Genomic DNA, 27,666 nt, shown 5'->3' on the forward strand with positions numbered 1-27,666 from the left:
AATATTCACGCATACGAATTAGGATCGCCTACATACTGCTCCAAACCACGCCTCCCTCACTTCATTTGTTTACGCACGAAAAATTAAGGTTGGATACTTTTTGAACACATCTCGTATAAACAGCTCTGGAAAAAAATAAGCGACCACTCCCAAAAAAATTTAAATCAGCATCTCTACATGTATGGCAGCCATTCCATTCCAGTGTCTGTTGAATTCCAACACAGGCACACCTCATTCTCCTTAGTGAGCTACTGATTATGTGATCACCTGAACCAAATCTTATTTAACAAGGAAAAGTATAAAAACCACTGCTGTGGTCATCACTATCCTCTTGCGATAGGACCAGCTGGATGGCAAAAACAGTGCTAGTAGTACCTCAAAAATAATTGGAATCAAAAAAATAACTATTGACGATGCCAAAATAATTGAAAAGAAAAGTTTTGAGTGAGGAAAAGAAGGGTTCAATTCTGGCTTTACTGGCAGAGGGATACAGTGAGCGTCCCGTTGCTTCCATCCTTAAAATTTCAAAGGCGGTGGTTCATAAGAACAAGGTCAAGCAGCAGACATTGGGGACAACAAAGCTTCAGACTGGCAGAGGGCGAAAACGACTTTCCACTGACCAGGATGACCACCAACTCATTTGAATGTCACTCAATAACCATAGGATGACATCACGTGACCTACAAAAAGAATTGCAAACGGCAGCTGGGGTGAAGTGCACGGCGAGGACGGTTCAAAACAGGCTCCTCGGGGCAGGGCTGAAGTCGTGGAAAGCAAGAAAAAAGCCCTTCATCAATGAGAAGCAAAGAAGAGCCAGGCTGAGGTTTGCAAAGGACCATAAGGATTGGACCGTAGAGGACCGTAGAGGACTGGAGTAAGGTCATTTTCTCTGATGATTCCAATTTTCAGCTTTGCCCAACACCTGGTCATCTAATGGTTAGACGGAGACCTGGAGAGGCCGACAAGCCACAGTGTCTCGCACCCACTGTGAAATTTGGTGGAGGATCTGTGATGATCTGGGGGTGCTTCAGCAAGGCTGGAATTGGGCAGATTTGTCTTTGTGAAGGACTCATGAATCAAGCCAAGTACAAGGTTGTCCTGGAAGAAGACTTGCTTCCTTCTGCTCTGATAATGTTCCCCAACTCTGAGGATTGGTTGTTCTAGCAGGACAATACTCCGTGCCACACAGCCAGGTCAATCAAGGTGTGGATGGAGGACCATCAGATCAAGACCCTGTCATGGCCAGCCCAATCTCCAGACCTGAACTCCATTGAAAACCTCTGGAATGTGATCAAGAGGAAGATGGATGGTCACAAGCCATCAAGCAAAGCCGAGCTGCTTGATTTTTTTGCGCCAGGAGTGGCATAAAGTCGCCCAACAGCAATGTGAAAGACTGCTGGAGAGCATGCCAAGACGCATGAAAGCTGTGATTGAAAATCAAGGTTATTCCACAAAATATTGATTTCTGAACTCTTCCTCAGTTAAAACATTCGTATTGTGTTATTTAAAAATGAATATGGACTTATTTTGTTTGTATTATTTGAGGTCTGAAAACACTGAATCTTTGTTGTTATTTTGACCAGTTGGCATTTTCTGCAAATAAATGCTCTAAATGACAATATTTTTATTTGGAATTTGGTAGAAATGTTGTCAGTAGTTTATAGAATAAAACAAAAATGTTCATTTTACTCAAACACGTACCTAAAAATAGTGAAACCAGAAAAACTGATAATTTTGCAGTGGTCTCTTAATTTTTTCCTGAGCTGTATATACACACACACACACACACACACACACACATATATATATAAATATATATTGTGTATATGTATATATATATATATATATATATATATATATATATATATATATATATATATATATATAAAAAAAAAAAATATATATATATATATGTACTGGCCTGCAAAATAATTGACCACCTCCCAATAATGCCATGTTTAGATGAATTATGAATTATGTAGAAAACATTTTTCAAATGAACTTTTTTTTTTCTTTTTTTTTTTTGAATTGGGGTACCCAGTCAAATGGACTGGGTATCCTATTCGCTATATATGCTAGATATCCCTTATTGTCGGGTTGTGTGTGTGTGTGTGTGTGTGTGTGTGTGTGTGTGTGTGTGTGTGTGTGTGTGTGTGTGTGTGTGTGTGTGTGTGTGTGTGTGTGTGTGTGTGTGTCTGCAACGCGAGGCTCCACAGCATGAACCAGCGAAGCAATTTCGATGAAACTTTGCCAACATTTGCAATATGTGCTGGGAATGTGCGCGTTTGAATTTCGTTGCCTAGTAACCACCCGTTGGTGTGCAGTGGCCGAAAAACCGCGTACAGTATTTTCAATACTTGTCCTTCAGTTCTGAATGTAGAGAAACGAGACTTCGGAATTAAACACTTCAAGATATTTAGAAAATTTTACTCGAGGCGATTTTTGATTGAGGTTTTATTTTTCAAATGGTAGTCCTTCAAAAATCGGGTGTCTATTTACCGTCATTTTTTATGAGGGGTTTAGGAAAGTGGGCGGAGCTTAGGGAAAGTGGACGTGGTTGATGGAAAGTGGGCGTGGCTTATGGAATGTGGGCGTGGCTTATGAAAAATATTGTGTGGCTCAGGAAGTGTGGTCAAACAAGAGCATTGAGAGAAGTTTATCGGGTTTTCCGTGTGTGTGTGTGTGTGTGTGTGTGTGTGTGTGTGTGTGTGTGTGTGTGTGTGTGTGTGTGTGTGTGTGTGTGTGTGTGTGTGTCTCTCTGCAATGCGAGGCTCCACAGCAAAAATCAGCAAACCGATAATTTATTTATTTACCGAAAACGATTCCCCCATCACACACCACCTCCAATTATTTATTTATTTGCTGAAAACGATTCCCCACCCACACACCACCTCCAATTATTTATTTATTTACCTAAAACGATTCAACGACCCACACACCACCTCCAATTATTTATTTATTTACCAAAAACGATTCCACCACCCACACACCACCTCAAATTATTTATTTATTCACCGTAAACGATTCCCCACCCACACACCACCTCCAATTATTTATTTATTTACCGAAAACGATTTCACGACCCACACACCGCCTCCAATTATTTATTTATTTACCGTAAACGATTCCCCACACACACACCACCTTATTTATTTATTTATTTACCGTAAACGATTCCACGACCCACACACCACCTTTAATTATTGGATTCGCTATATATGCTAGATATCCCTTATTGTCGGGTTTTCCGTGTGTGTGTGTGTGTGTGTGTGTGTGTGTGTGTGTGTGTGTGTGTGTGTGTGTGTGTGTGTGTGTGTGTGTGTGTGTGTGTGTGTGTGTGTGTGTGTGTGTCTGCAACGCGAGGCTCCACAGCACGAACCAGCGAACCAATTTCGATGAAACTTTGCCAACATTTGCAATATGTGCTGGGAATGTGCGCGTTTGAATTTCGTTGCCTTGCAACCACCCGTTGATGTGCAGCGGCCGAAAAATCGCGTACAGTATTTTCAATATTGTCCTTCAGTTTTGAATGTAGAGAAACGAGACTTCGGAATTAAACACTTCGAAATATTTAGAAAATTTTACTTGAGCCGATTTTTGATTGAGGTTTTATTTTTCAAATGGTAGTCCTTCAAAAATTGGGTGTCTATTTACCGGCATTTTTTATGAAAGGCTTAGGAAAGTGGGCGGAGCTTAGGGAAAGTGTACGTGGTTGATGAAAAGTGGGCGTGGCTTATGAAAATATTGTGTGGCTCAGGAGGTGGTCACACAAGAGCATTGAGAGAAGTTTATCGGGATTTCCGTGTGTGTGCGTGTGTGCGTGTGTGCGTGCGTGCGTGCGTGCGTGCGTGCGTGCGTGCGTGCGTGCGTGCGTGCGTGCGTGTGTGTGTGTGTGTGTGTGTCTGCAACACGAGGCTCCACAGCACAAACCAGCAAACCGATTATTTTTCAAATGGTAGTCCTTCAAAAATAGGGTGTCTATTTACCGTCATTTTTTATGAGGAGTGCCAGTTGGCAAAATACGCAATAGGAAAAATCTTGCCAGGCAGAGGAACAATTGTATGTGAACCAATATGTCTTGGCAATGAATCTTCGGCGGTGGATCGGTCAGAATGAAAAGCATCGTATCCAGCGCTTCGATCCTCGCGAATCCCTCATCGCCCACTGGCTTGTTTATTATTTTTCTGCTGACAATTTTCGGGTTCTTTTACTTTAAAAATCATTTTCTCAGGAGGGGTAAGTCCGATCAACACAAAATTTTCACCGTAGTATTATCTTTTATGATAGCTACTTGATTGAAAATTATTACGTCATCGGTCACGTGGTACGGGCGCCATCTTGAAAAAAAACCGAGAAACTCTGGACATCTGTATCTCTGAAACCGTGCAATGGAAATTTTTTTTGCTTCATACATTTTAATAAGCTCACCATGGGGAACACGGGTGATTTTTTGTGACGTCATTGGTGAAGGGGTATGCCGGTGAAAATTCGTCAAGTAGAACACTGCATGGGAAAAATCTGAAATTTCTTGAGCGTCATCCACACAACAAATCACCGTAGAAAAAATTTATTAAGATGTCATTGGTGACTTGGTTCGGCAGCCATCTTGTTTTGAAAAAAATAATTAAAAACATCTTCTCCAGAACGGCTGAACAGTTTGAGGCGAAACTTTACACCCACATTCCCCATGACATCCTTTTACAAGTTTGTTAATTTCTTATTGATAGGTCACATAGTTTGGTGGCCATCTTGAATTTACCCTAAAACCTTCAAACATCTTCTCCAGAACGGCTGGTCAGATCAAGGGGGAACTTCACATACGTATTGCACACGCGAAGGGAGTATAAGTTTGTTAATGAATAATTGATAGGTCACATGGTTTTGCAGCCATGTTGGATTTAAGAAAATTATTAAATGATGTTTTCTCTGGAACCACATAACCTATCGAAGCAAAACTTGGCAACTGTAATCTACACCCATGCCTGCATATACGGTAAAAATTATGACGTCACAGGTTTTGGCGGCCATCTTGGATAGAAAAACTCATCTTATCCGATTAACATGAAACTTCACACACATGTTCCACTACAAGACAGGAAGCAGAATATAAATTTATGATGTCATAGGTCACATGGTTTGTCAGCCATCTTGGATTGAAAATGAATAAATTTGAAAAATCTTATTCTCCAGAATGGCTGGATAGATTGAGGCAAAAATTCACACACACTTTCCCCAAGACATCCTTTCACAACTTTGTTAATTTCTAATTGATAGGTCACATGGTTTGGCAGCCATATTGAATTTACCTTAAAACCTTCAAATATCTTCTCCAGAACGGCTGGTCAGATCAAGGGGAAACTTCACAAATGTATTGCACACAAGCAGTGAATATAAGTTTGTTAATTTCTAATTGATAGGTCACATGGTTTGGCATCCATGTTGGTTTCAAGAATTATATGAAATAATGTTTTCTGTGGAACCACATATCCTGTTGAAGTGAAACTTAGCAACTATCATGCACAACAATGTCTGCATGTATGGTAAAAATTATGATGTCAAAGTCACATGCTTTGGCCTCCATCTTAGATAGAAAAACGCACCTTGTCTGATCAACACGAAACTTAACAAGCATGATCCACTGCCCCATTAGAGGGAGAATTTAAATTTATGTTGTAATAGGTCACATGGTACGGCATCCATATTGGATTGAAAATTAATAACTTTAATAGTCTTCTGCTCTGAAACGGCTGAACAGATTAAGCAAAACTTCACATGTATGACAGCCTCTCCATGACGAACAAAACGTCCTCCCCCCCCCTCCCCTTGATGTGTGACACATCATTTGGCAGCCATATTGGATTGAAGGAAAAATATTAATTAATGTTTACTCTGGAACGACTGAATTGCTAAATATGAAACTTCACAGTTATGATGTAGCAATCATGTGGAATGACGACTTGAAATTTCAACTCGATCAGCCCCATGGTTTGGTAGCCATGTTGGATTGAAGGAAAAATATGAAGTAATATTTACTCTGGAACTGCTGCGTCAATATTTGCGAAACTTTAGAATTATAATCTAGTCGAGACGATATGGGGAACATAGGTTTAAAATTTCAACCCGATCGGCCACTCGGTTTGGCAGCCAGAATTATTTAATTATTTGAATCTGAGAACTTTATATGTGTTGTTTTTTTTTTCCCCAGAAGGCTCACTTGGCTGCACCTGCATATGTTTGAGGGTACAGGAATAGCAATTCAGTTGATACCGATGATGGCCCCAGGAAAAATGGTCAAATGTGTACAAAATAAATAGATGGAACGTGGCCCGTTCCTCGGTCTTTAACTTTTGATTCCTGCGTTGCAGAGAAACATGTGGGGTCTCATTTGGTGGTACTGTATTTGTATCGAAGGTGGACGTCTGGGTACCCGGTCATCACTGCCAGCAGTTATAAAGTGGCAGTTATAGTTAGGGTACCCAGTCAAACGGACTGGGTAACCTATTGTTTTTCTTCTGTTTATTTCTTATTCTTTTTCCGCAGGCAATTTGCATGTTCTTTCGCTTTAAAAATCATTTTCTCAGGAACGGTAAGTCCGATCGACACAAAATTTTCACCATAGTGTGTATCTTTTATCTTTTATAAAAGCATACTTAGTTGATAATTATGACGTCGTAGGTCACGTGGTACGGGCACCATCTTGAAAAAAACCGATAAACTTTTGACATCTATCGATGAAACTGCAATGGAAATTTTTTTTGCTTCATACATTTTAATAAGCTCCCCAAGGGGAACATGGGTGATTTTTCGTGACGTCATCGGTGAAGCGGTTTGCCGGGGAAAATTCGTCAAGTAGAACGCTGCATGGGAAAAATCTGAAATTTCTTGAGCGCCTGAAAAAATCTGAAATTTCTTCAAATCATTGAAGAAGAAAAAATTATTTTGACATCATCGGTGACTTGGTTTGGCAGCCATCTTGTTTTGAAAAAAATAATTAAAAACATCTTCTCCAGAACGGCTGAACAGATTGAGGCGAAACTTTACACCCACATTCTCCATGACATCCTTTTACAAGTTTATTAATTTCTTATTGATAGCTTACATGGTTTGGTGGCCATCTTGAATTTACCCTAAAACCTTCAAACATCTTTTCAAGAACGGCTGGTCAGATCAAGGGGGAACTTCAAATACGTATTGCACACGCTGAAGGAGTATAAGTTTGTTAATAAATAATTGATCGGTTACATCGTTTGGCAGCCATGTTGGATTTAAGAAAATATTAAATAATGTTTTCTCTGGAACCACATAACCTGTCGAAGTGGCACTTGGCAACTATAATCTTCCCCCATGCCTGCATCTAGGGTAAAAATTATGATGTCACAAGTCACATGGTTTGGTGGCCATCTTTGACAGAAAAACGCACCTTATCCGACAAACATGTTGCACTACATGATTGGAAGCAGAATTTAAAGTTATGATGTCTTATGTCACATGGTTCGTCAGCCATCTTGGATTGAAAATTAATAAATTTTAAAAATCTTTTTCTCCAGAATGGCTGGACAGATTAAGGCTAAAATTCACACACACTTTCCCCAAGACACCCTTTCACAAGTTTGTTAATTTCCAATTGATAGATCACATGGTTTGGCAGCCATATTGAATTTACCCTAAAACCTTCAAACAACTTCTCCAGAACGGCTGGTCAGATCAAGGGGAAACTTCACATACGTATTGCATACGAGCAGCGAATATGTTTGTTAATTTCTAATTGATAGGTCACATGGTTTGGCAGCCATGTTGGAATCAAGAATTATATTAAATAATGTTTTCTCTGGAACCACATATTCTATCGAAGTGAAACTTAGCAACTATCATAAACAACCATGTCAGCATACACCATAAAATTATGATGTCAAGTCACGTGCTTTGGAGGCCATCTAGGATAGAAAAACGTACCTTGTCTGATCAACACAAAACTAAACAAGCATGATCCACTACCCAATTAGAGGGAGAATTTAAATTTATGTTGTAATAGGTCACATGGTACAGCAGCCATATTGGATTGAAAATTAATAACTTTAATAGTCTTCTTCTCTGAAACGGCTGAACAGATTGAGGCAAAACTCCACATGTATGACCGCCTCTCCATGACGAACAAAAAGTTCTCCCCCCCCCCCCTTTTGATGTACGACACATCGTTTGGCAGCCATATTGGATTGAAGGAAAATTATTAATTCATGTTTACTCTGGAACTGCTGCATCAATAAATGTGAAACTTCAGAGTTATGATGGAACCGTCATGTGGAATGAAGGATTGAAATTTCAACTCGATCGGGCCCATGGTTTGTCAGCCATGTTGGATTGAAGGGGAAATATTCAGTAATATTTACTCTGGAACCGCTGTGTCAATATATGTGAAACTTAAAAATTATTATCTAGCCCACATGTGACACATAGTTTTAAAATGTCAACCTGATCGGCCATGCGGTTTGGCAGCCAGAATTATTTAATTATTTGAATCTGAGAACTTTTAGATTTTTGTTTTTTTCCCCAGAAGGCTCACTTGGCTGCACCTGCATGCGGTTGAGGGTACAGGAATAGCAATTAAATTGATACCAACAATGTCCCCAGGAAAAAGGGCTAACTGCATACGTAATAAATAGATTGAACACTTTGTGCTACCCGGTTCATAACTCGTCTGTTCCACGCTGTATCGAAACAGGCCTGTATTTGTATCACTATTAAATAATGTTTTCCCTGGAACCACTTATCCTATCGAAGGGAAACTTTGCGACTCTCATTTCAATCTCATGTTGTGTCAAAGGCGGACGTCTGGGTACCCGGTCATCACTGCCAGTTGTTATAAAGTGGCAGTTCCAGTTATTATTGTTATTCTTCTGAACTGAAGAGATCAAATGAAGCACTGCTATAGTTGAAGGAGGTTACATGTTGGGAACACCTGCAAAAAACATGTACAAATCAAATTTCACTGGTTGTAAAAGTATTCAGCCTCTTCGGTCAGTACTTGGTGGAAGAACCTTTTGCAGCAATGACTGCTATGAGTCTTTGTGGGTGGGTCTCGACCAGCTTTGCACAGTGAGATGGTGAAATATTTTCCCATTCTTTAACTGAAAATTGCTCTAGTTCTGCCAAGTTTGATAGGGATCATCGGTGGATTGCAATCTTCAAGTCTCACCATAAATGTTCAATTGGGTTCAAGTCAGGACTTTGACTGGGCCATGCAAGAACATTTATTTTTTTCTTATTTAGCCTCTCCAGTGTGGCTTTTGCTTTGTGCTGCAGATCATTGTCCTGCTCAAATATGAATCTCCGACACAGTTTTAGATTTATGACTGATTCAAGCAGGTTTTCATCAAGCAATAACAACAAGGAAATCCAACACAGGTAGAGGCCATTCAGCCCATCATGCCTGCGTGAACACCACACCAACCCATCTACCAAGATCCAAGGAAGTAAATGCAAAAAAAGTCTTTAATTAATGAAATAGATTTTTTTTCCCTGTAGTTTTAGGAGGTTTTTAAATTTATTTATTTTTTCCTTTTCTTCCCCTCAGTGGAGGGGGCATGGGCTTGGTTAAAAACACACATCAACCACACAACCGCCCTTGACAAGACCCCCCACCAACAGCACTCTGGACACATGCACACAATCACCCATCAATGATCAAACGGCCAAAAAGTCTTACCAACATCCCCATACCCCCTATCTCCATAACTTCCAGGTACCTATCTAATTCTAATTTAAACTTATCTACTTTTTCTGCTGCCACTACCTTTCAAGGGAGACCATTCCATGCATTAACTACTCTTTGAATAAAAGTCCCCTGCCGTACTACTGTCTGAACCCTCCTTTTCTTTACTCTCAGGCTATGGCCCCTGGTCCAATCACTGTCTCCTCTGAATAATTAATCTGCACTTATTTTTTTCTATACCTTTCATTATCTTAAACATCTCTATCATATCTCCTCGTAACCTCCTCCTTTCTCGTGCATAAAGCCCTGTCTCCTTCAGCCGCTCCTCATGGCTAAGTCTAGCTAGGCCCGGAATCAATCCAGTAGCCCTGCGCTGAACCCTCTCTTATCTATAGAATCTATGTCCTTCCGAAACTATGGTGATCAAAACTGCACACAATATTCTAGATGTGGCCCTCACTAAATTCCAATGCAATGTCAGCACCACCTCTTTTGATTTATAAATGATTCCCCTCCTTATACAGCCTAAAACCCTATTTGCTTTCCCTTTAGATACCTGTTTACCTTCCGTAACTCGTACCACCCCCAGATCCTTCTCCTGTGTGACACGCTCCAAAATTATCCCTTATATTATATCCTGTAATCGCTATTTTCATTGTTCTTTCCCATCCCCAACACCTTACACTTGCTCAGGTTAAATTCCATCTGCCAAGCTTTTGCCCAATCTCTGCCAATATCAATACTTTCCTGAATCTGATCACTACCCCCTCTGCTATCCACCTTACCTCCAAGCTTTGTGTCATCTGCAAATTTGGAAAGCCTACTCTTCACCCCATTGTCCAAATCGTTGATGTCAATAATGAAGATTAATTGTCTGAGTACTCATCCCTGAGGAACTATGCTGCTTACATCCTCCCAGCAAGACACCCTCCCACTCACAGCCACTCTTTGCTTCCTACCACTAAGCCAGTTTGCAATCTAATTAGCTACCTGACCAGCCACTCCACAAGCCCTCACTTTGGCTAACAACCTCTGATGTGGTGCCTTATCAAATGCCTTCTTAAAGTCTAGATATACAATGTCCACTGCCTTTTCCTCATCCACCCAATCAGATTCTCCTGTACTTTGCAGCACCCATTGTCCCTTCTATCCTGACAAGCTTGTCAGTCCCTGCTGATGAAAATCAGCCCCATAGCATGATGCTGCCACCACCTTGCTTGACAGACGGATGATGTCGACTGGGTGATGTGAAGTGTTAGGCTTGACCAGACATAACGCTTTAAATTTATACCAAAAATTTGAATTGGTCTCGCCTGACCACAAAACCTTTCTCCACATGCCTGCAGTATCATTAAGATACTTTTTCACAAACTCCTTATGATCTTTTAGATGTCTCTTTTTCAGTAATGGCTTCTTTCTTACCTCCTGCCTATCGGGGCCAGCTTTGTGAAGGGAACTGGAAATTGTTGATTGATGAACACTCGGACCCCCATCTCGGATATAGAGTCTTGGAGATCTTTCAAAGTCATTGTTGGGTTTTCAGTGACATTCTGAACCAGTTTCCTGCTTGCCCAGCAGCTGAGTTTGGATGGGCGACTTGATCTGGGAAGAGTCTGGGTGGTATGATACGTCTTCCACTTCTTAATGATGGATTTCACTGTAATCAAAGGGATAATGAGTCACCTTGAAATATTCTTATTATATATATATATATATATATATATATATATATATATTACACTTATTTTTGGATTACACTTATTTTGTCACCTTTCAACCAAATAATTTGCTCTCATGAACATTGCTTCTCCACCACTTTACGTCTGTCTTTTTTTGAAAACTCATTGGTCTTCATGTTTGCCTTGTTGGTTGACCAAGTTAGTTGCACCTTTTAACTCCTCAGATTCGTGGAGGAGCTTAATTTTTAAATTAAACCACTGATTACATACAGGTGAAACCTATTACACTCATTTTGTAACCTTTCAAACAAATCATTTGCTCCTGAAGTGATTCAGGGTTAATTAGGCAAAGGGTTTTAATAGTTATGCAACTGAGAATCATCAGATTTTCTCTGTTAATCGAACTTATTCACATTTCATCTGCATTTTTTTTTAGGTTTATCACTTTGCCGTAGTTTATGAAGACTATATCTTCAGTTTGATTGGAAAGCATCATGAAACATGCTCAGGTGGCAACAAAATGTGAAAACTTTGGAGGGTTGTTGAATACTTTTGTAGACCACTGTCTCTAACATCATACATGTCGGAAAAGTAGCAGCAATTACATCTGACATGACATTCACTCTCCAACAAAAAAAATGTTGTGGTTTAATTAGACTTGCACTCGGACAAATAAGGAGGAAAATCGTCCTCACCGTGGATGCCAACCAATGGGGTTTGTCCACGCTCTATTCCCAATTGATGAAGCCGCACATGGAACTTTTCATGTTTTTGGTATGACTCAGCCAGGGTCAGTTTTCAACCGCTGACCTCCCACATTCAGAGTGGACGCTCGAACCATTATGCCACTGAGTCTGGTGCTGATGGTTTGTATGGGATTCATTGTCACCCAACCAATTAGTAACCACTTTTTGGTTGGTTGAAGGGCAATGAAGTCGAGGCCATTGAAGTAGTCATAGCTATTGTCATCCAGTAATGTCTTGATCCCAGGACTGAAATACCACATGACAAGCATATTAAAACCAAAGTTGTGTGTGGGAAGACTCTGTTTTGGGAGGACCTGGATGAAAAACTCTGAAGAGGGCACGTCTAATACGGTAGACGAGGTAATAAGCCAAACATCTCCAAAAGTGAAGTTCCATATTACAGGTTAAAATGGAACATGGAGCACATCTTGTAATATAATACATCTATCATGTGCTCTTGCATGATGGATGGCAGTTGAATACAGATCTCTCCAAGACCCTCCTCCAAGTACAGGAGTAGATCATTAAAAATAGTAAGACATACATTAGTACAACGTGGTTTTGGTAGATGTGCGGCTGCTCTGACAACTGCTTCTGAGAAGACATATCTAAACCAGATGGTTGAAATGGGCATCAGACAACCATCCAAGCTTGCATTATTCAACACCAGTTTGTTCAATGGTGGTGAGCAGAACAGTATCATGGTTTTTTTTTGGTTTTTTTTTCTTTCAAATTTGTCAATGTTGAAAGGTGTATCTTAACCATCAGTGTTGGTGATCTACTGATAGTAGTCGATGGCATCCTAAATGCTGACAAGTGCAAGCTGATTCTGGTCCATTATACCTTTCCCTCAGGAGCACAGCTCATCAGGAAATAATTCATCTTTTTGGAAGCCAATGACCTCAAGCTGAATTACAGCAAATGTGGTGAAATGTTACCTTTACTGGAGGGAAGCTGAAGGAACACACGTCACCATGGCTTGGCCTGCCCAAAGTCCACATGGGAAACCAATTGAGGTTTTATGGCCTTGTTATAGAAAATGAAGTCAAACTTTGACCAAAAAACTTGCCTGGATTGCTGGGGGTAACACAGGGCATTTGGAACAATATTGTCATGAGATAATGTGATTATGTATGTTGTGAATTTGTAAGAAGTACTTTATGTAAATGTGTCAAATTTGCTTCAAGCGTTAGCTGGATAAGATTATAGTTTGTCTTTCATACGTAGTTCCTTTTCTGTATCTTACTATTCGGTAAAAAAAAAAAGCAAAGACGCAGTGAATTCCATTCATTGTTTTTGAGCAGTTGCATAAAGAAAGGGCCTAATGGAAAGTGATTGCAATTCCACTATTGAGGCCATAGTGATTGTTGAAATACTAGATAAGATCAGATCCTGACTGTAATCAATTACCACCAGAGAATCACCTATCATTTCAAAACCATGGTTGGAATGATTCATGCACATTGGGGGACACTCCCACTTATGGGTCCTTACCAGCCGCTGACTCCTAGTGATGAAGACTGTTTAGACGAGTGAGTCTGGTGGGGATTTCTGACCATGCGCTCCATCTGCTGCACATTTCCATGATGGCAGAGACCCACAAATGGAGGTTGGTGAGATGACGTGTTGTGTTTTGGAAGCCCCATCATTCTGGCCATGCAGGCCGAAGAAGGCAGCAACCATGTAGGAGAGGGGAGAAGTTTGACTCCTCAAAGCTTGAAGATTATCCAGGCAGGACAGAAATGAGATGCTGGTCATCCTGCATCACACAAGTGGTCTTTTTACCAGGTGCCCATGTGGGATGGCCCAATAAGGCACAATCATTCAGGCTGCATTCAGTAACCTGGAATGGTGAAAAATCACTTTGAAAATTAAATAATTATCGTATCCAGATCCAGATTCAGATCTTCACCAAAGCTGAATCGATTCATCCGTGTCGCACACCCAACCGTCCACCAAGTTTCATCCGAATCCATCCCCAACTTTTTTAAGATATCGTGTTGTATATCATTTTAGCCCTGTCTCTCAATGGTGAAGAATTGCTTAAAAAATTATCGGATATTTATTCGGATCTTCACCAAAATCAAATCGGTTCGTCCTTGTCACACTCCCAACCTGCCCACCAAATTTCATCCAGATCCGTCCACAACTTTTTGAGATATCCTGCATAAAAAAAAAACAAACAAAAAAAGAAAACATCCTCCTTCACCTTCGGTGGTGGAAGTAATCATTGTAAATCGTTGGTAAAGTAATTTATTTTTGGAAAAGTGCCATCTCTGCTGTGCATTCTGTGTGTATCCATGGTAATCAGTCGAGCTTATGAAACATAGATTTTCAAACACGATTGGTTGACATTTTATTTTACTCTTACCCCCAATGTTTCAGGTCGGAAGAGTGGAATAGGGTGAGCCAGAGTGAGCGTGAAAATATGGGCATGACTATTGCTGATGATGGCGAGTTCTGGTGAGACTACACCTCATTATGCTGCACAAAAGCCTAACTTTGGAGATAAATAAAATATTCAGTAAATGTCGAGATAGACTTTCGATAAAAATTTCATTTCAATCCTGATTGCAGTAACAGGCTGCTCTTTGTTTCTTTTCTTTTCTTTCCGTATGCATGTGAGAGTGTGTGATAGGCCTTGCTTGGTAATTTGAAGGTGTGTATACATTGCAGGATGTCATTTGATGATTGGTGCAAGTACTTCACTGACTCCATCATCTGCAGGTTAGTATGGAAAAAGCCTATCGGTGTTCAACACAAAAACGACACACATCATATGCCACGAAAGTCTTGCTGGGAGAAACAATAATAGTCCTTCCTGCTATCTGCACCCACCTTTACCTTGCTCCATCCCCACGTGTACTTGAAATATGAACACCTGAAACAATAAGAAATAAAATATTTAAAGCACAAAAATTGGGGCGAGGGTTTCGGGGGGTCGGGAACTTTCAATATTTGACATCATCAGGATGTAGGTAGTCCTGAGCTGAACCACCTTGAGTCTCTACTTTTCCACCACCCCTTACCTTTGCAAAAAAAACAAGACTTGCATCCTCTTCTCCTCCTCCTGCCCGTCCACCTCCCCCTCCACCCAACCCTGGCCCAAATAGATTATCATGCTGGAAATGGAACCGTTCTCATGCTTGTAATTATATAGCCAACCCCAAGCAAGCAATTTGACAAGAGAGCTAACATACACTGATGTACTCTCAAATTATACGGGGGCATCTTTAATATGGGCATCCGAAATGAAGACAGGGCAGCCATCTTTACATTCAACATGATGTGCACAGCAACGTCGTGCTCCAATCCACCCCAGCAGAATGGCAGTTTTATGTTGTCAGACTCGATTGGGATCTAACCTTGACTACATCGCTCAATGGATCTAACCTTGACTACATCATTCAGGACCTGACTACCAATGGGAAGCATGCGGTAGGCGGATCCTGAATGAAGTTTGAACAACCATATTTTTAACTTGCTTTTTATAAAAGCCCATTTAGCCAGAGCACCAAATTGTCCAAAAGCTCATAGATCATGAAAACGACGTTTATCATGGGTAATACAAATGGCTGAATTGTAAGAGAAATTGTGTAGGGACAGCTCTACCTTTTCCAAAATATAATTTGTCATCATCCAGTAACTTTGAGTGACATTATGGATGTTGTTTGTTTCATGCAGGATCATAAATACATCTTTATTCAGCATTCACAAAACTTGGGAGGAGGTAATGATCAAGGGGGAGTGGATGCTGGAAGCAAACCCGCTCAAGAACCGCGCAGGAGGCTGCGTGAACAACCGGTCCACATTCTTGCAGAACCCACAGGTTTGTACATTTGAACATCGGTGACACCATTGAGGGAGTTAATTCATCACTACGATTGATATTGATGTTATTGTTTTGGATTTATCCGGAAAAGATTTTGTTATGATGGCTTAGCCTGACAGAGTTTCCAACAGGATGATACAGAGGTGGCGCAATTGCTTTTGATCTGTCTAACTTTGGGTTCGATTCTCAACCAAAGTTCTGTCCCTCAAAGATGGACATCAAGTTGGGAACCTATCTGCTCGCATTAGCTAGTTTATGTTAAAGACCCCCACTTTGTCCTTCAGCAAGGGCTAGGTGAGTTATTGCTCTCAGAGAGAGAGAGAGAGAGAGAGAGACCATGACACACACACACCTAAAATACTCTTCCAACTTGTACTATATACATTTTGAGGCAAATAATTCGTATCAATAACCACAGCGGACAATCTGAACAACTAACAATTTTTAAAGTGCATTTGCTTTCCTTGTGTGTGTGTGTGTGTGTGTGTGTGTGTGTGTGTGTGTGTGTGTGTGTGTGTGTGTGTGTGTGTGTGTGTGTGTGTGTGTGTGTGTGTGTGTGTGTGTGTGTGTGTGTGTGTGTGTGTCATTGGTTATCTCCATAATTTGGGTTTCAGTAGGTGGAACGGAGTCCTCGCAGGACTCTAAATATCCACTTTCGTTTCGGTGAAGGATCTCAATTCGTGGGATATGTTGTGAATTGTAATATCTGTGATTAAACTTGAAGAATGTTTTGGGATTAAAAAAAAAGTTTTATTGACAATTGTTCACATTGCTAGACAATCCAAAGGTACCGTTTATGATTTAACATTGACGTTCTCTGTAGTTAATCGCTGTTTTTGTTTTGTTTATATATTTATTTGTTTTTTGTTTCAAACCTGATTTTCAGTTTGTGTTCGACGTGCGTAAAGATGAAGACATGGTGATGGTGAGCTTACAGCAGCAAGATCGTCGAGCCAATCGTAAGGATGGCAAGGGAGAAAACCTTTCTATCGGCTTCGAGATCTACAGGGTGAGATTGGTATCCCCTTCCAATAGCCTTTAAAAAGGCCGAGGCAATCGTGCAAAGCAAACTTATCAAATCGACAGTTCATATTAACTGTGCTTAGATTCCTGCACTGCACGCTGAGTCGAAATGCGTATGACATGCATAATCTCATTCTGAAGAAACATAACTTGCTGTTGCAGAACAAGCTTACTTCATTGCATTAAGTCTTATCAAATTTGCAGATAAATGGGTAATTGTATTATTGATTTTGTTTGCAATCTCGCAGCGCTGAATAAGTACAAAAGCCACTTTCAATACTAAAGGCATCGCTGTAAATTGATTTTGCTTTCCGGGTAGCTCTTTGAACATCACTCGAAAGCAGTTTCCTCTCGTTCACCACTCATTGTTCAAGTGCACTTTAAAGGAGCCACAAATAGAGGATTTCTTGGTGGTCACACAAAATTATAGGATTAATGAAAAGCAATCATAGACAAAACTAACTGTCTGGAAATGTAGACATAATTCTGGAATATAATTCTAACCATGAACTAACCACAAAACACAAGACTAAACGTGGAAAGGAATGAAGGATTGCTCGGTGGAACCTCAGAGTAACGGGGAGTTAAGATGAGAGGTCCTTTAGAAATGCACTCAAACTTAAAATCAAGCTGATATAATTTGAAAAGTGAAATTACTTGATCAGATCATTGTGTAATTTTTCATTTTCTGAACTTTGATTAAAAACGCTTCATTAACCAGGAAATGTGAAGGCAAGTTTATGATTTTGCAAAAAACTGCTAGTAATTGGGAAGATCCATGTTAAATGAAGGCACCAACAACTATAGTTGCTCAGCAGACAAGGCTCAGGTCTGACATTTTGACCACTGGGTGGTCTTCATCCAGGACTGTGGTGCTGTGCAGACATCTTGTGTGAGGTGTTAAGTATCATCCCAAAGGGACGTGGGGTGGGGTTGAGGGGGTCACCACACGACTGCAATAAGCAGATGGTAAGACCTGTCATTGTTTTCATCATTACCTTTTCACCAGTGATCCTGTTCGTTTGATGCTGATCATTGTAACTTACTTCCTTGCATTCAGTCACCAGTGCAATGACCAATTGCCTACTTAAGGTGACTTCACACCTGTCACACAATGCCAGATGAAGGCCACTCGGTGGTCAAAAAGATGGACCTCGGGCTTGCCTGCTGGAAGAGCCTTGCTTGTTCGGAGTACATTCATTTTTGAAAATATTTTATATCCATAAGATGTAGAAATTCTCATTTTCGGTGAAATCGGTTGAATCGAGTGCACTTACCTTGGTTTTATAGGTGGAGCAGAATCGGGAGTATCGCTTGCATGCACCTCAGGACAAGGAGGTGAGTTCTGTTTACATCAACTCGCGTAGTGTGTTCCTTCGACGAGAGCTAAAGTTTGGGCGCTATGTCATTCTACCCACTACATTTGAGGCTGGCCTGAGTGGACTGTTTTTGATCCGGGTCTTCACCGACGTCACTTCAGGCTGCAGGTCAGCTCTGTTTAATGCATTTAAATTTGATGTGAGACATTTAATTGTTTTGTTGTTGTTTTGCTGCAACAAAATCCACATGCTGGCTTACTTTACCACTCTATGCTGACCATTTATACTTCAGTGATATCCCCATCCACCAGGGAGCTGAAGCTGGATGAGCCACAGGCCAACTGTTGGAGCTGTGTGACAGGAATGCCAAGCCGTGTTTCGTCACTAAGCCTCCTGGCAGTTGCTGGACTACCACAAGGTGGGTATCAATCTTACTCGCACATTCTTTAGGGTGCAAATTTGATTGAAAAGTCATCAAGATTCCACTTCAGCTCAAAAATGAGACATTATCACCGAGACAGAATGTTACAATTAGTTTATTTTTATTTGCTGATTAGGTCTAGGATTATAATACCAGATACAGTATACTGTTCAATGTCACTTGAGCAAAAGTCCTAAAACTACCACTCAAATATTTCACGATAAAATTTGATATTACATTACATAACCAATAGTCCCAAGTGGGAAAATCGTCCATCTCTTGACAGAGAGTTGTCATAGTCGGGGTGCATTCGGTGATAAAGTTGATTTCTGGTTTAATTTGATGCAAAATTATCACGTGCAAAGTTGCCCACACTACGGGTGATTTTGTTCCATCCTTGCAACATGTTGTTCTGACATTTCGTCATTCGGGCAGTGTATAGGCAGCAGACCGTTGCCTCAATTGCTACATAAAATAAAAATAAACTGGGTTACATCCATGAAGCAAAAACATGCGTACTGCTTATGTGCATACATCATGGGTATATAGGTCGGATGATTCCAATTGCACTGGCCCATAGTTTGAGTACACCACAGGCCTGAAGCCGATGTATATTGTCGCCTTCACAAGGCCCATGACACCTATCGGCTCCAACTTTCGATATTTTGATAATCATTTTAACAATCACTTAGGTTGTTTTACACTGAATGAAAAATTTATAGGGAGGGCATGGCGATGGTGAATACAACACTACTGAAGATGTCCGAGGCTCAACATCGTTCCAAAATGGCGGATGTATAATTTTATTTTTCAGGTACAATTGTGGGTGGAGTCAGGCCAGCTGTCGAACCAATGGGGGAAAGGCAGTCTGTCAATAGTCCATCCATCCATACATACATAGTCGTAAAATGAACCGGCATATATATATATATATATATATATATATATATATATATATATATATATATATATATATATATATATATATATATATATTGTAATGAATTCTGGCCCACCTGGCATGCGATCAGCCGCGTACCTCTAATGGCAGCCGCGTCGCCCACCGGACGGACAATTCAGTCGTGACCCTCCTGGAACTACTGCCAGGAGCCAGTCACGGGTGGGGGTTTAACCTCACCACAACCCAGTCTGCATTCTACCCGCGCGAGATAGGGTGAATCGCCTAATGTCGATATACCTAAATACCCGCGTGGGTAACCTCTCGAGGGGTTGCACCACGCCACAGGTCAGCTTAGGACACAAACCACTTAAGCGGTTCGTTCCGTACTATAGGGATAACTGAGCGGTGTTATCGCTGACCTCAACGGTTCAGATTATTTATCGGGTGTTTAAAACCCACCACCAATCATTCCACGATTCAAGATGGCACTTTCAAAAGAGGGGAAGGACGCAACGAACAGGAAACATTTCACAAGCACATTTATGACACATATAACACAAACAAGCAAAGGCAGTCATGCAATATGTACAGCAAGAAATGAAAGACGTTGCGACCGACTATAGCATTAAATGTACAGGCACTTAAACAGGTTTACTTCACGGACTGGTGCCACAAACACACATACAAAAGCCCAAAGAAAAGAAAACCTCCCTTCTGCAGCCGGTGAACCTTCTCCTGCACTCTCCTCGTCCGCACGTGCAGGTCCACCACAGACCGCCTGCGGCTCCTCCCGTCCGCATCTCCGAGGCGTCGCCTGGACTCGCCACCAGCCCGCGCCTTCACCGACAGGTCGCTCAACGCCAAAACGAGAGGGAGGGAGAGAGAGCTCGACCTCGACAACAAAGAAAGAAAGAGAGAGCCAGCACGACCCCGACAGAGAGGATACCGTCGACGACCCAGACAAAAAAAGGATTTGACCTCGACCACCAAGAGAGAGAGCGAGCCCCGCATGCGGTCCGCCTTGTATAGCGCAGGGCTCCGTCCTTCGCTCCTCCCCGTTTTCGGCTCCGCCTCCCTTCGAGAAGGTTCCTGAAAAGGGGCGTTCCCTCACCCCGACCGCCTCACACCGTGCATCCACCAATCGTCGGCGAGCTGCCCTCCCCCTTTCCTTCACACCAAGCACGGGGAAAACAGGCGGGAAAAACCCCACAGGCTTCACAAGAGCTTTTGTTCTGCCAATCCTTCTCGGACGGTTTCCGTGTCGGAAACCGTATTACCGTGGTCCGCGGAGGATGGCGTTCGTAAGCGGGTGTAGTGGCGAAGATGGTGGTGATTGTTGTGGGGGTGGTTGTGACCTTGGTGGGCGTTGTGGCGTAGTTGGTGGCGGTTGTTGTTTGCCTGGAGGTTTGTTGCAATGGTGGCTCAAAATAATGATAGATAAAGAAAAACGGCTATCTCAAAGAGCCGCAGCCCGGTGAACACGAAGAAATTCCCTTTAAACAACGGTGAGGACCTATCTGAACACTCACTTACCGGCATAGCTAATCTAAGGAACCTTTATGGTGTATTGCGAATTTCCACAACCGTAACAATATATATATATATATATATATATATATATATATATATATATATATATATATATATATATATATATATATATATATATATATATATATATATATATATGTATGTATATATATATATATATATATATATATATATATATATATATATATATATATATATATATATATACATACATATGTAGATTGTTGCGGACCCAGGGTCGGGGGCAAAGACCACAAGTGGTGAACTACATCAGGTTCCCACAAGACTCTCCAGAATCGCGGGCCATCACACACAAATAACTTTGTGACACGGCGGGTCGCAAATCAACCGTGAACACCAATAACTCAACCACGTGACTTAGGGTCCTCCATCTAATACCGTTTACCTAAAGGTCACGTGATCCAATTATCGGGGGACACGCCCTCGGTACGCACTTGCTCAAACCGGTTCACCTTACCAGATCAGATGCAGCCGAGCAGGACTGCCAAGCACGTACCGGCTAGGAAACAGATCGTTGGGGGATAACGTCCCGGCTACACTAGTGTGCACCATGCTGGACCAATGAAGGAAAAGACAAAAACGACCTGGGAACATGTCTATGCAAAGCATTAATTTACAATGGTGAGGAAAGGTATGTGGCGCAGTGAATTAGGTTTATTTGTATGTACAGTAGGGAATGCCAAGGAATTTGTGGGGTGCGGCAAAAGGCAAGCAATCTTACAAAAGTAGACACAGAGCAGAGTTATCCCGTTATAGTTTCTACAATCTTAACTGAAACTAAAATGCACACACATATACACACACACAAACCCGAGGAAGATTAGATCTAGCCCAGAGGGAAAGAGAGCAGATGAGGATAAACAACCTCTCAATACCTGGAGTGGTCAGCAGACAAATGCGACCCAGAACGTTTAGGGAGAGGTAGGTGGGAGGAATATTGGTGGTGTCTAAGGTGTGGGAGTGGGAGGTGTGGTTTTGTGCAATGTGGGGGTTGCGGTGTGGTGCCAGGGGAAAATGGGATTACAAGTCAGTAATGATGCTCTTTATGCGTCCAAAGAAGACGGGATGGAGAGATGGATTGAGAGAGAGGAGAATAGATGCGTGAGGAGAAAGATTCCTAACCTAGCCATGTAAAGGTTTGTTTAGGTAGCGTGTACCTCTGTGGGATGCTCCATCAGAGCGTTCCCACCTCGAGATGTGGCACATTATCTCCTGCTTAATTACTTTGCCAGGGCTCGTGGCAACGTGCGCTCCGCACTGGTCTGTCTGGCTGCACGGGGGTGGCAGAACGTTAACAGCATGGCAAGGAGTCTCGGCAGTCACCCCAGATCAGGCTCTCAAGAAGAAGCACGTTCTGGCAATCGCACACCAAGAGCAGGACAGTGAGCAAAGAGCTGGTGAAGAAGAACGGGCAACGAAGAGAAGAGTGGGCAATGAAGAGCAGGCAATGAAGAAGAAGAGAGCTAACAGATGCGCACTCCCCCTTTTATACCTGAACGTGCTCTGAGTGCAGTCTGAATGTCGACTTGCAAGGGACTTTCTCCACCACTCATGGGCCCCCTCTCATGAGCCAAAATGCACACCCGGGCCCCGTACCAAACTCCCACATCACCCTCCTTGCGACTCCTTCTCGCTGCCCCTGTCTTGCCATGGTCTGGCGACTGGATGAGGGTTGTATCAATTCCGCGTGCTCACCCGGGACGTCCCCGGTGAGATGTGGTCGTGCTATTCACGTCCGTTGCTTGGCCCAGCATCGCGCGGTGCCGAGGACAGCCCGAGTCGTGCAGTACTCTTCCATATAGAGTGGCGAATCGTAGTGATGCAGAGGTACGAGGAGGTGTGAGAATATTTTTTCCCGTGTGTGGGAGGCATTTGTGGTCGAAGTGGTGAGGTTTGGTGAGGTGAGAAGCAAGGTGAAATGCTGGTTGGAAATTGGCACACAGATTTGAACAAAATAATGGTGCATGATGCCCGTGTGTGGGTTGTGTAGTGTGTCGTGGTGGGAGTTTGGTGGTTCCGAGCCACGGGAGGTATCGTTGCATGCTTATTATCATTCGCATATTGAATGGTGTGTGTGCTTGCTTGCTTGTTTTGTACCATGGCTAAGAGGAAAGGGTTAGGGTAGGAAGCAGAATATGAGATAGTTACTAGTTAATAGACCTAACTATGAGACCCACGCAATGCACTTCGTCCCGTTATCCCACTAGACATGAGGGGAGGTCTAACTTCACGAAGACTCATGAAATAACTGACTGGCCCTCTAAGACCCTCTAACGACCCTCTCAGACCCTGGAGACCCACAAAGACTCAAAGACCAAAAAGTTAAAAAAGACCCAAAAGACCCCTAAGCCACTTTTGACCCCTTAGACCATAACACCATTTAGATCCCTTACACCTTTCAGACAGCTTAGACCCTTGACCACTTTGACCACTTGGACCTTCTTATAAATGAAATTTCAAATGAATATAATATCACTAATATTACAAATAAATTAGTTGGAAAGAAATGTTTATATTATGATTGGTGTAAATCATGCCAACACAGCAGATCTGTGACGTCAATCTCTGCAATGACGTGTGAAGAGGCGAGCGTAGCGAGCCGAACCACGCTAGTCATAATAATAAGACGACAAACAATTTGTATTAAAACTTGGTAGCTACCTGATATAATGCAACTTCATTCCTCCTTCAGAGCAAGTGCAGGTTCAGTGTTATTGTCCCTTCAAGAGGTGTTACCGGATGTCCCAGTGTAGTTTCACTTAGCTTATGTCTGGACTCTGTGCTGGCCACAGCTGCATTGCAATCATAGTGGAGGAGGAGGAGGAGGAGGAGGAGGAGGAGGAGGAGGAGGAGGAGGAGATTGGGACCATACTCTGTGCAGAGCGTTGGTGCTGCTTAAGCAGTCTCCTTGGCTATTGGGTGCAATCCTGGATGGGTCACCACTCCAACACAGTATAGCAGCATGCTGACACTTATTTTGCCGACCTCGGAAGGATGACAGGCCGAGTCAACCCCACCTGGTATTAATTCAACAACTAAGCGTGATTCGAACTCAGGACCCTAGGATCCAAAGCCCACCACTCTAACCATTAAGCCAACACCAGGCATAATCATGGTGGCGTCCACACCATAGTATTCAAACTAAGCAATGAAACTGTTCCTTGATTATTTTTACTGATTGTTAATAACAATCACGGCTATGTAAATTAGAAGCTCATAACTGGAAAGGAAACCTTTGACCTTATTAGCTCGGATAAGGTACATAATATTAAGGTGGTTTCTTATAGACCTTGCTATCAGTGATTGCCTCCTGATAGAACAAGCAATTTGTACCTGGATGTTGTGTCAGGTGACCCAACTTCGTACGCTGATCCTGTCTTCACAATGTGCTTAAAATATCACTTCACAATAAAATCCTTATATTTGATGTCAAAAGGTTTGTGCTGGGCAATAATAAGGCACTGACAAAAAGGTATGGGATGGATACAAACTTTCCTTTTACTTTAATTTTTAAAATTAAATGGAAATGGAAAAATATAATTCAACAATGAAATGTTTGTTATAATTTCGAGCAAATATTTTTCACTCCATTAGTTTCAAGGATTCCATGTCTTCGAGGTTACCTGCTCAAGACCTGCTTTGAGTTATTTAATTCCCCAATGATTCTCACCTTCTTGTCGGGATGGCCACGGAAAGTCTTTGTCTCAAGTCTTTCACAACCTGACTCGCCAGGCCTGATGCTCAAATGAAGGTGATTTGGGCAGGAACTTTGGAATTTGTTCAGTGCACCAGCGACAACTTACCTCCTCTTTGCTAAAATACATCATGAGGTCTTTTACATCCACCAACGAATACAAGCACATGGGATACCCAGCTTCAGGTCTATCTGAGGGACAGCACACTTTGTGATGAAACAACTCCCTGTCTGCAAAGCATCAATCTGACAGTTTATCCTCTAGGATTGTAGGCACACTTTAAACCCAGACTGGATAGTGTAAAGTTAAGTGAACTACATTGGCACCACCCTGTTCGACTAACCAACAACCTGCTTAAGATGTGGTTTGTAACTTTTTTCCTTTTAATGCCATTTATTTATCATTTATTATTCTGTACAGGAGCTTAGACTTGTGAGAAGGCTAAACAACACGAGATGAAAGGTTAAAGTGCTGATGTTGAGCAAAAGTGCTGATACCGAACTAAAATTGTCTTTGTCTTTTTGTCCCTCTATCTACATCCCCAGGACACAACCCATATGCTATAATCAAATGTGAAGGGAAGAAGGTGAAGTCTCTCGTTCACAAGGGTTCTCAGGAACCCGCTTTTAATACCAAGGCCATATTCTACCGCTTCAAGCCTCAAGAACCCATCAAAATTGAGGTTTCAAACTTTATTTTACTTTCTGTACTCCATGTGGTTCTGTATTAACCCGTGAAAAACTGAAAAAAAAACTGAAAAACTACTTTTGAGGTTTGCCTGAAAGTTAACCCATGAAAAACTTGGACGTTCAACTTGCATGTCAACTTGGAATATGAAGCCCCATTTCCATAAACCAAGTTACTTGATGTGTTCTTGTTTGCTGACTTGTACGTGAAACATACGTGCCAGACTTTTTATTTTTATTTTTCTTTGCAATATTAAAGCTCATTGAAGAGGAAGGTGATGGAAGGGATAAACTGCAGTGGGGTAACAGTTGGACACAATAAGCAAAGGGAAAGAGAACAAGAGAGAATGAGAACACGCACACAAACCTGCAAGTAAGGCTGGGTCAGGTAGCGTTAATGGCGTAGAAAATATCATGGGTAGGAATGGGGAATGGCATGATATGGTGGTACACCACCTGCTTTGAAGCTCTGAAGGGAAGAGTGCAATTGAATCGTCCTATAAAGGTGGTTCCACAAACGGGAGGAACGGGAGAACAAAAGAGTTGAGGTGTGTAGTCAGCCTGGATTTTGAAAGTTCAACAAGGAAATGGTTACTGGAAGAACACGTACATGTGGAGTTGCTGGGGAGAGATAGGGAGAGAGACAGAGAAGAGACATGAAAATTCCCCCCTCCTAAAAAACAACAGAGGGAAATGATCTCTTAATTGGAAGATATCCACAGTTTTTACTTTCAAATTTGTTGATAATGCAATGTTTAAAAAAGTAGAGGGGAAGGGTGGGGGGGACACCAACTGAATGATAAAATATAGGGAGACTTGGAAAAATAATGGGTGTGGGGTCGACAATATGGATACAGAAGCAAACTCTCAGGAAAGAAAAAAAATGGAAATTTGGAAGGAAGTGGGCTTGGAGGTTGAGGGGTTGACAGGGGTAGAAAAGACAATGGTTTAGGATGGGGGATGATTTGAGATGGAGGATTATTATACTGCGTTAATTTAATACTGATACTCATATCAGATATTAATCGTGATGAAGTTGTGTTTAAAATGAAAAGACTTCAAGAGCCCAAAATATAAGGTACTATTTTTTGTCTCATTGTTTTATAAATGAGGTGTTAATGAATCCTTTGGATTATCATCACAAATTCCTCAAAGCTAACCTGACAACATATACTTATGCAATTGTAACACAATCAACTCACAATTTGATGATTCTGTTCACTCATCATCATGTCTAACTATTAACAGATTTGATGTTTATCCAACAGACTAATTTCCCATTGAACAAATTCGCTTGAAACTAATTGTCACCTTGAACGTATTTATTTGTTTCTTTTTGCGAGTTTAATTATTTAAATTGTTTCACTCTTATTTTCTCTGCCATTCCTGTGGTGAAGCACTCATCAATGGCAAGGCATTCACGCCATCAACAGATTGATCGTTTCATGTAGAAGATGTGACAAGTGAGTTGTAAGCTGCCCAGACAGGCACTCTGTTTGTTACATTTTGAGCTTCAGGTTGAACAGGTAGTTCTGTCGATGGATCTGCTTTCAAGGACAACTTGGCATCATTTTCAGTGAATGACTTGGAGATCTTCCGATGAAAGTAATGGGCCAACAACCAAGCCATGTCAACTTTTTCTTTCTTCTGAAAAGGAATGAATCCGGGGGTAATGAGGACTCATCTTAGGCTGTTGTGTACCAGTGATGGTGCATGGGACCAGTTCCACTCCTTTTTGTGGAACATCCGACAACCTGCCTGAAGAATTAATGTCAGTTTGCAGTGGTTCTGATGCATTTTATACAATCACTCTTTGTAAACGTTTCTTCTGAAATACAGCTCCAGCGAATGCATGAAATGAAAGTTTGCCATCAGGGGTGTCCACATTTGCATTGCTGCTCTGAATGAACGACCTGGAAGAAGTCTTGATGGAACGTAAAGCCCATCATTTTCTTGCATGTTTTTTTTTGTACAGCGTGGGTAATCTGGCCAACTCATTTTATGGTAGGACACCCTGATCCACTCCCAGAATGAGAAAACAGGTCAACAACATTTTTACTTCTAGTTGAGTGATAAGAATGTC

At 41.6% G+C, this 27,666-nt stretch overlaps 1 protein-coding gene across 1 annotated transcript in view; it reads left to right on the forward strand.

Moving 5' to 3' along the window:
- Nucleotides 1-27,666, forward strand: part of LOC147023002 (calpain-5-like) — a 73,585-nt gene that overhangs the window by 40,656 nt on the left and 5,263 nt on the right. The window contains exons 6-12 of the mRNA XM_085888015.1: nt 14,520-14,597; nt 14,811-14,861; nt 15,819-15,963; nt 16,853-16,975; nt 18,280-18,476; nt 18,620-18,726; nt 25,443-25,579. Coding sequence (XP_085744141.1) covers nt 14,520-14,597; nt 14,811-14,861; nt 15,819-15,963; nt 16,853-16,975; nt 18,280-18,476; nt 18,620-18,726; nt 25,443-25,579 — 838 coding nt within the window. The remainder of the gene's footprint in view (nt 1-14,519; nt 14,598-14,810; nt 14,862-15,818; nt 15,964-16,852; nt 16,976-18,279; nt 18,477-18,619; nt 18,727-25,442; nt 25,580-27,666) is intronic.

This window comes from Eptatretus burgeri, chromosome 7, assembly GCF_056783735.1.
Source record: "Eptatretus burgeri isolate ZD-2024b chromosome 7, Ebu_testis_v1, whole genome shotgun sequence".
Lineage (NCBI taxonomy): Eukaryota > Metazoa > Chordata > Myxini > Myxiniformes > Myxinidae > Eptatretus > Eptatretus burgeri.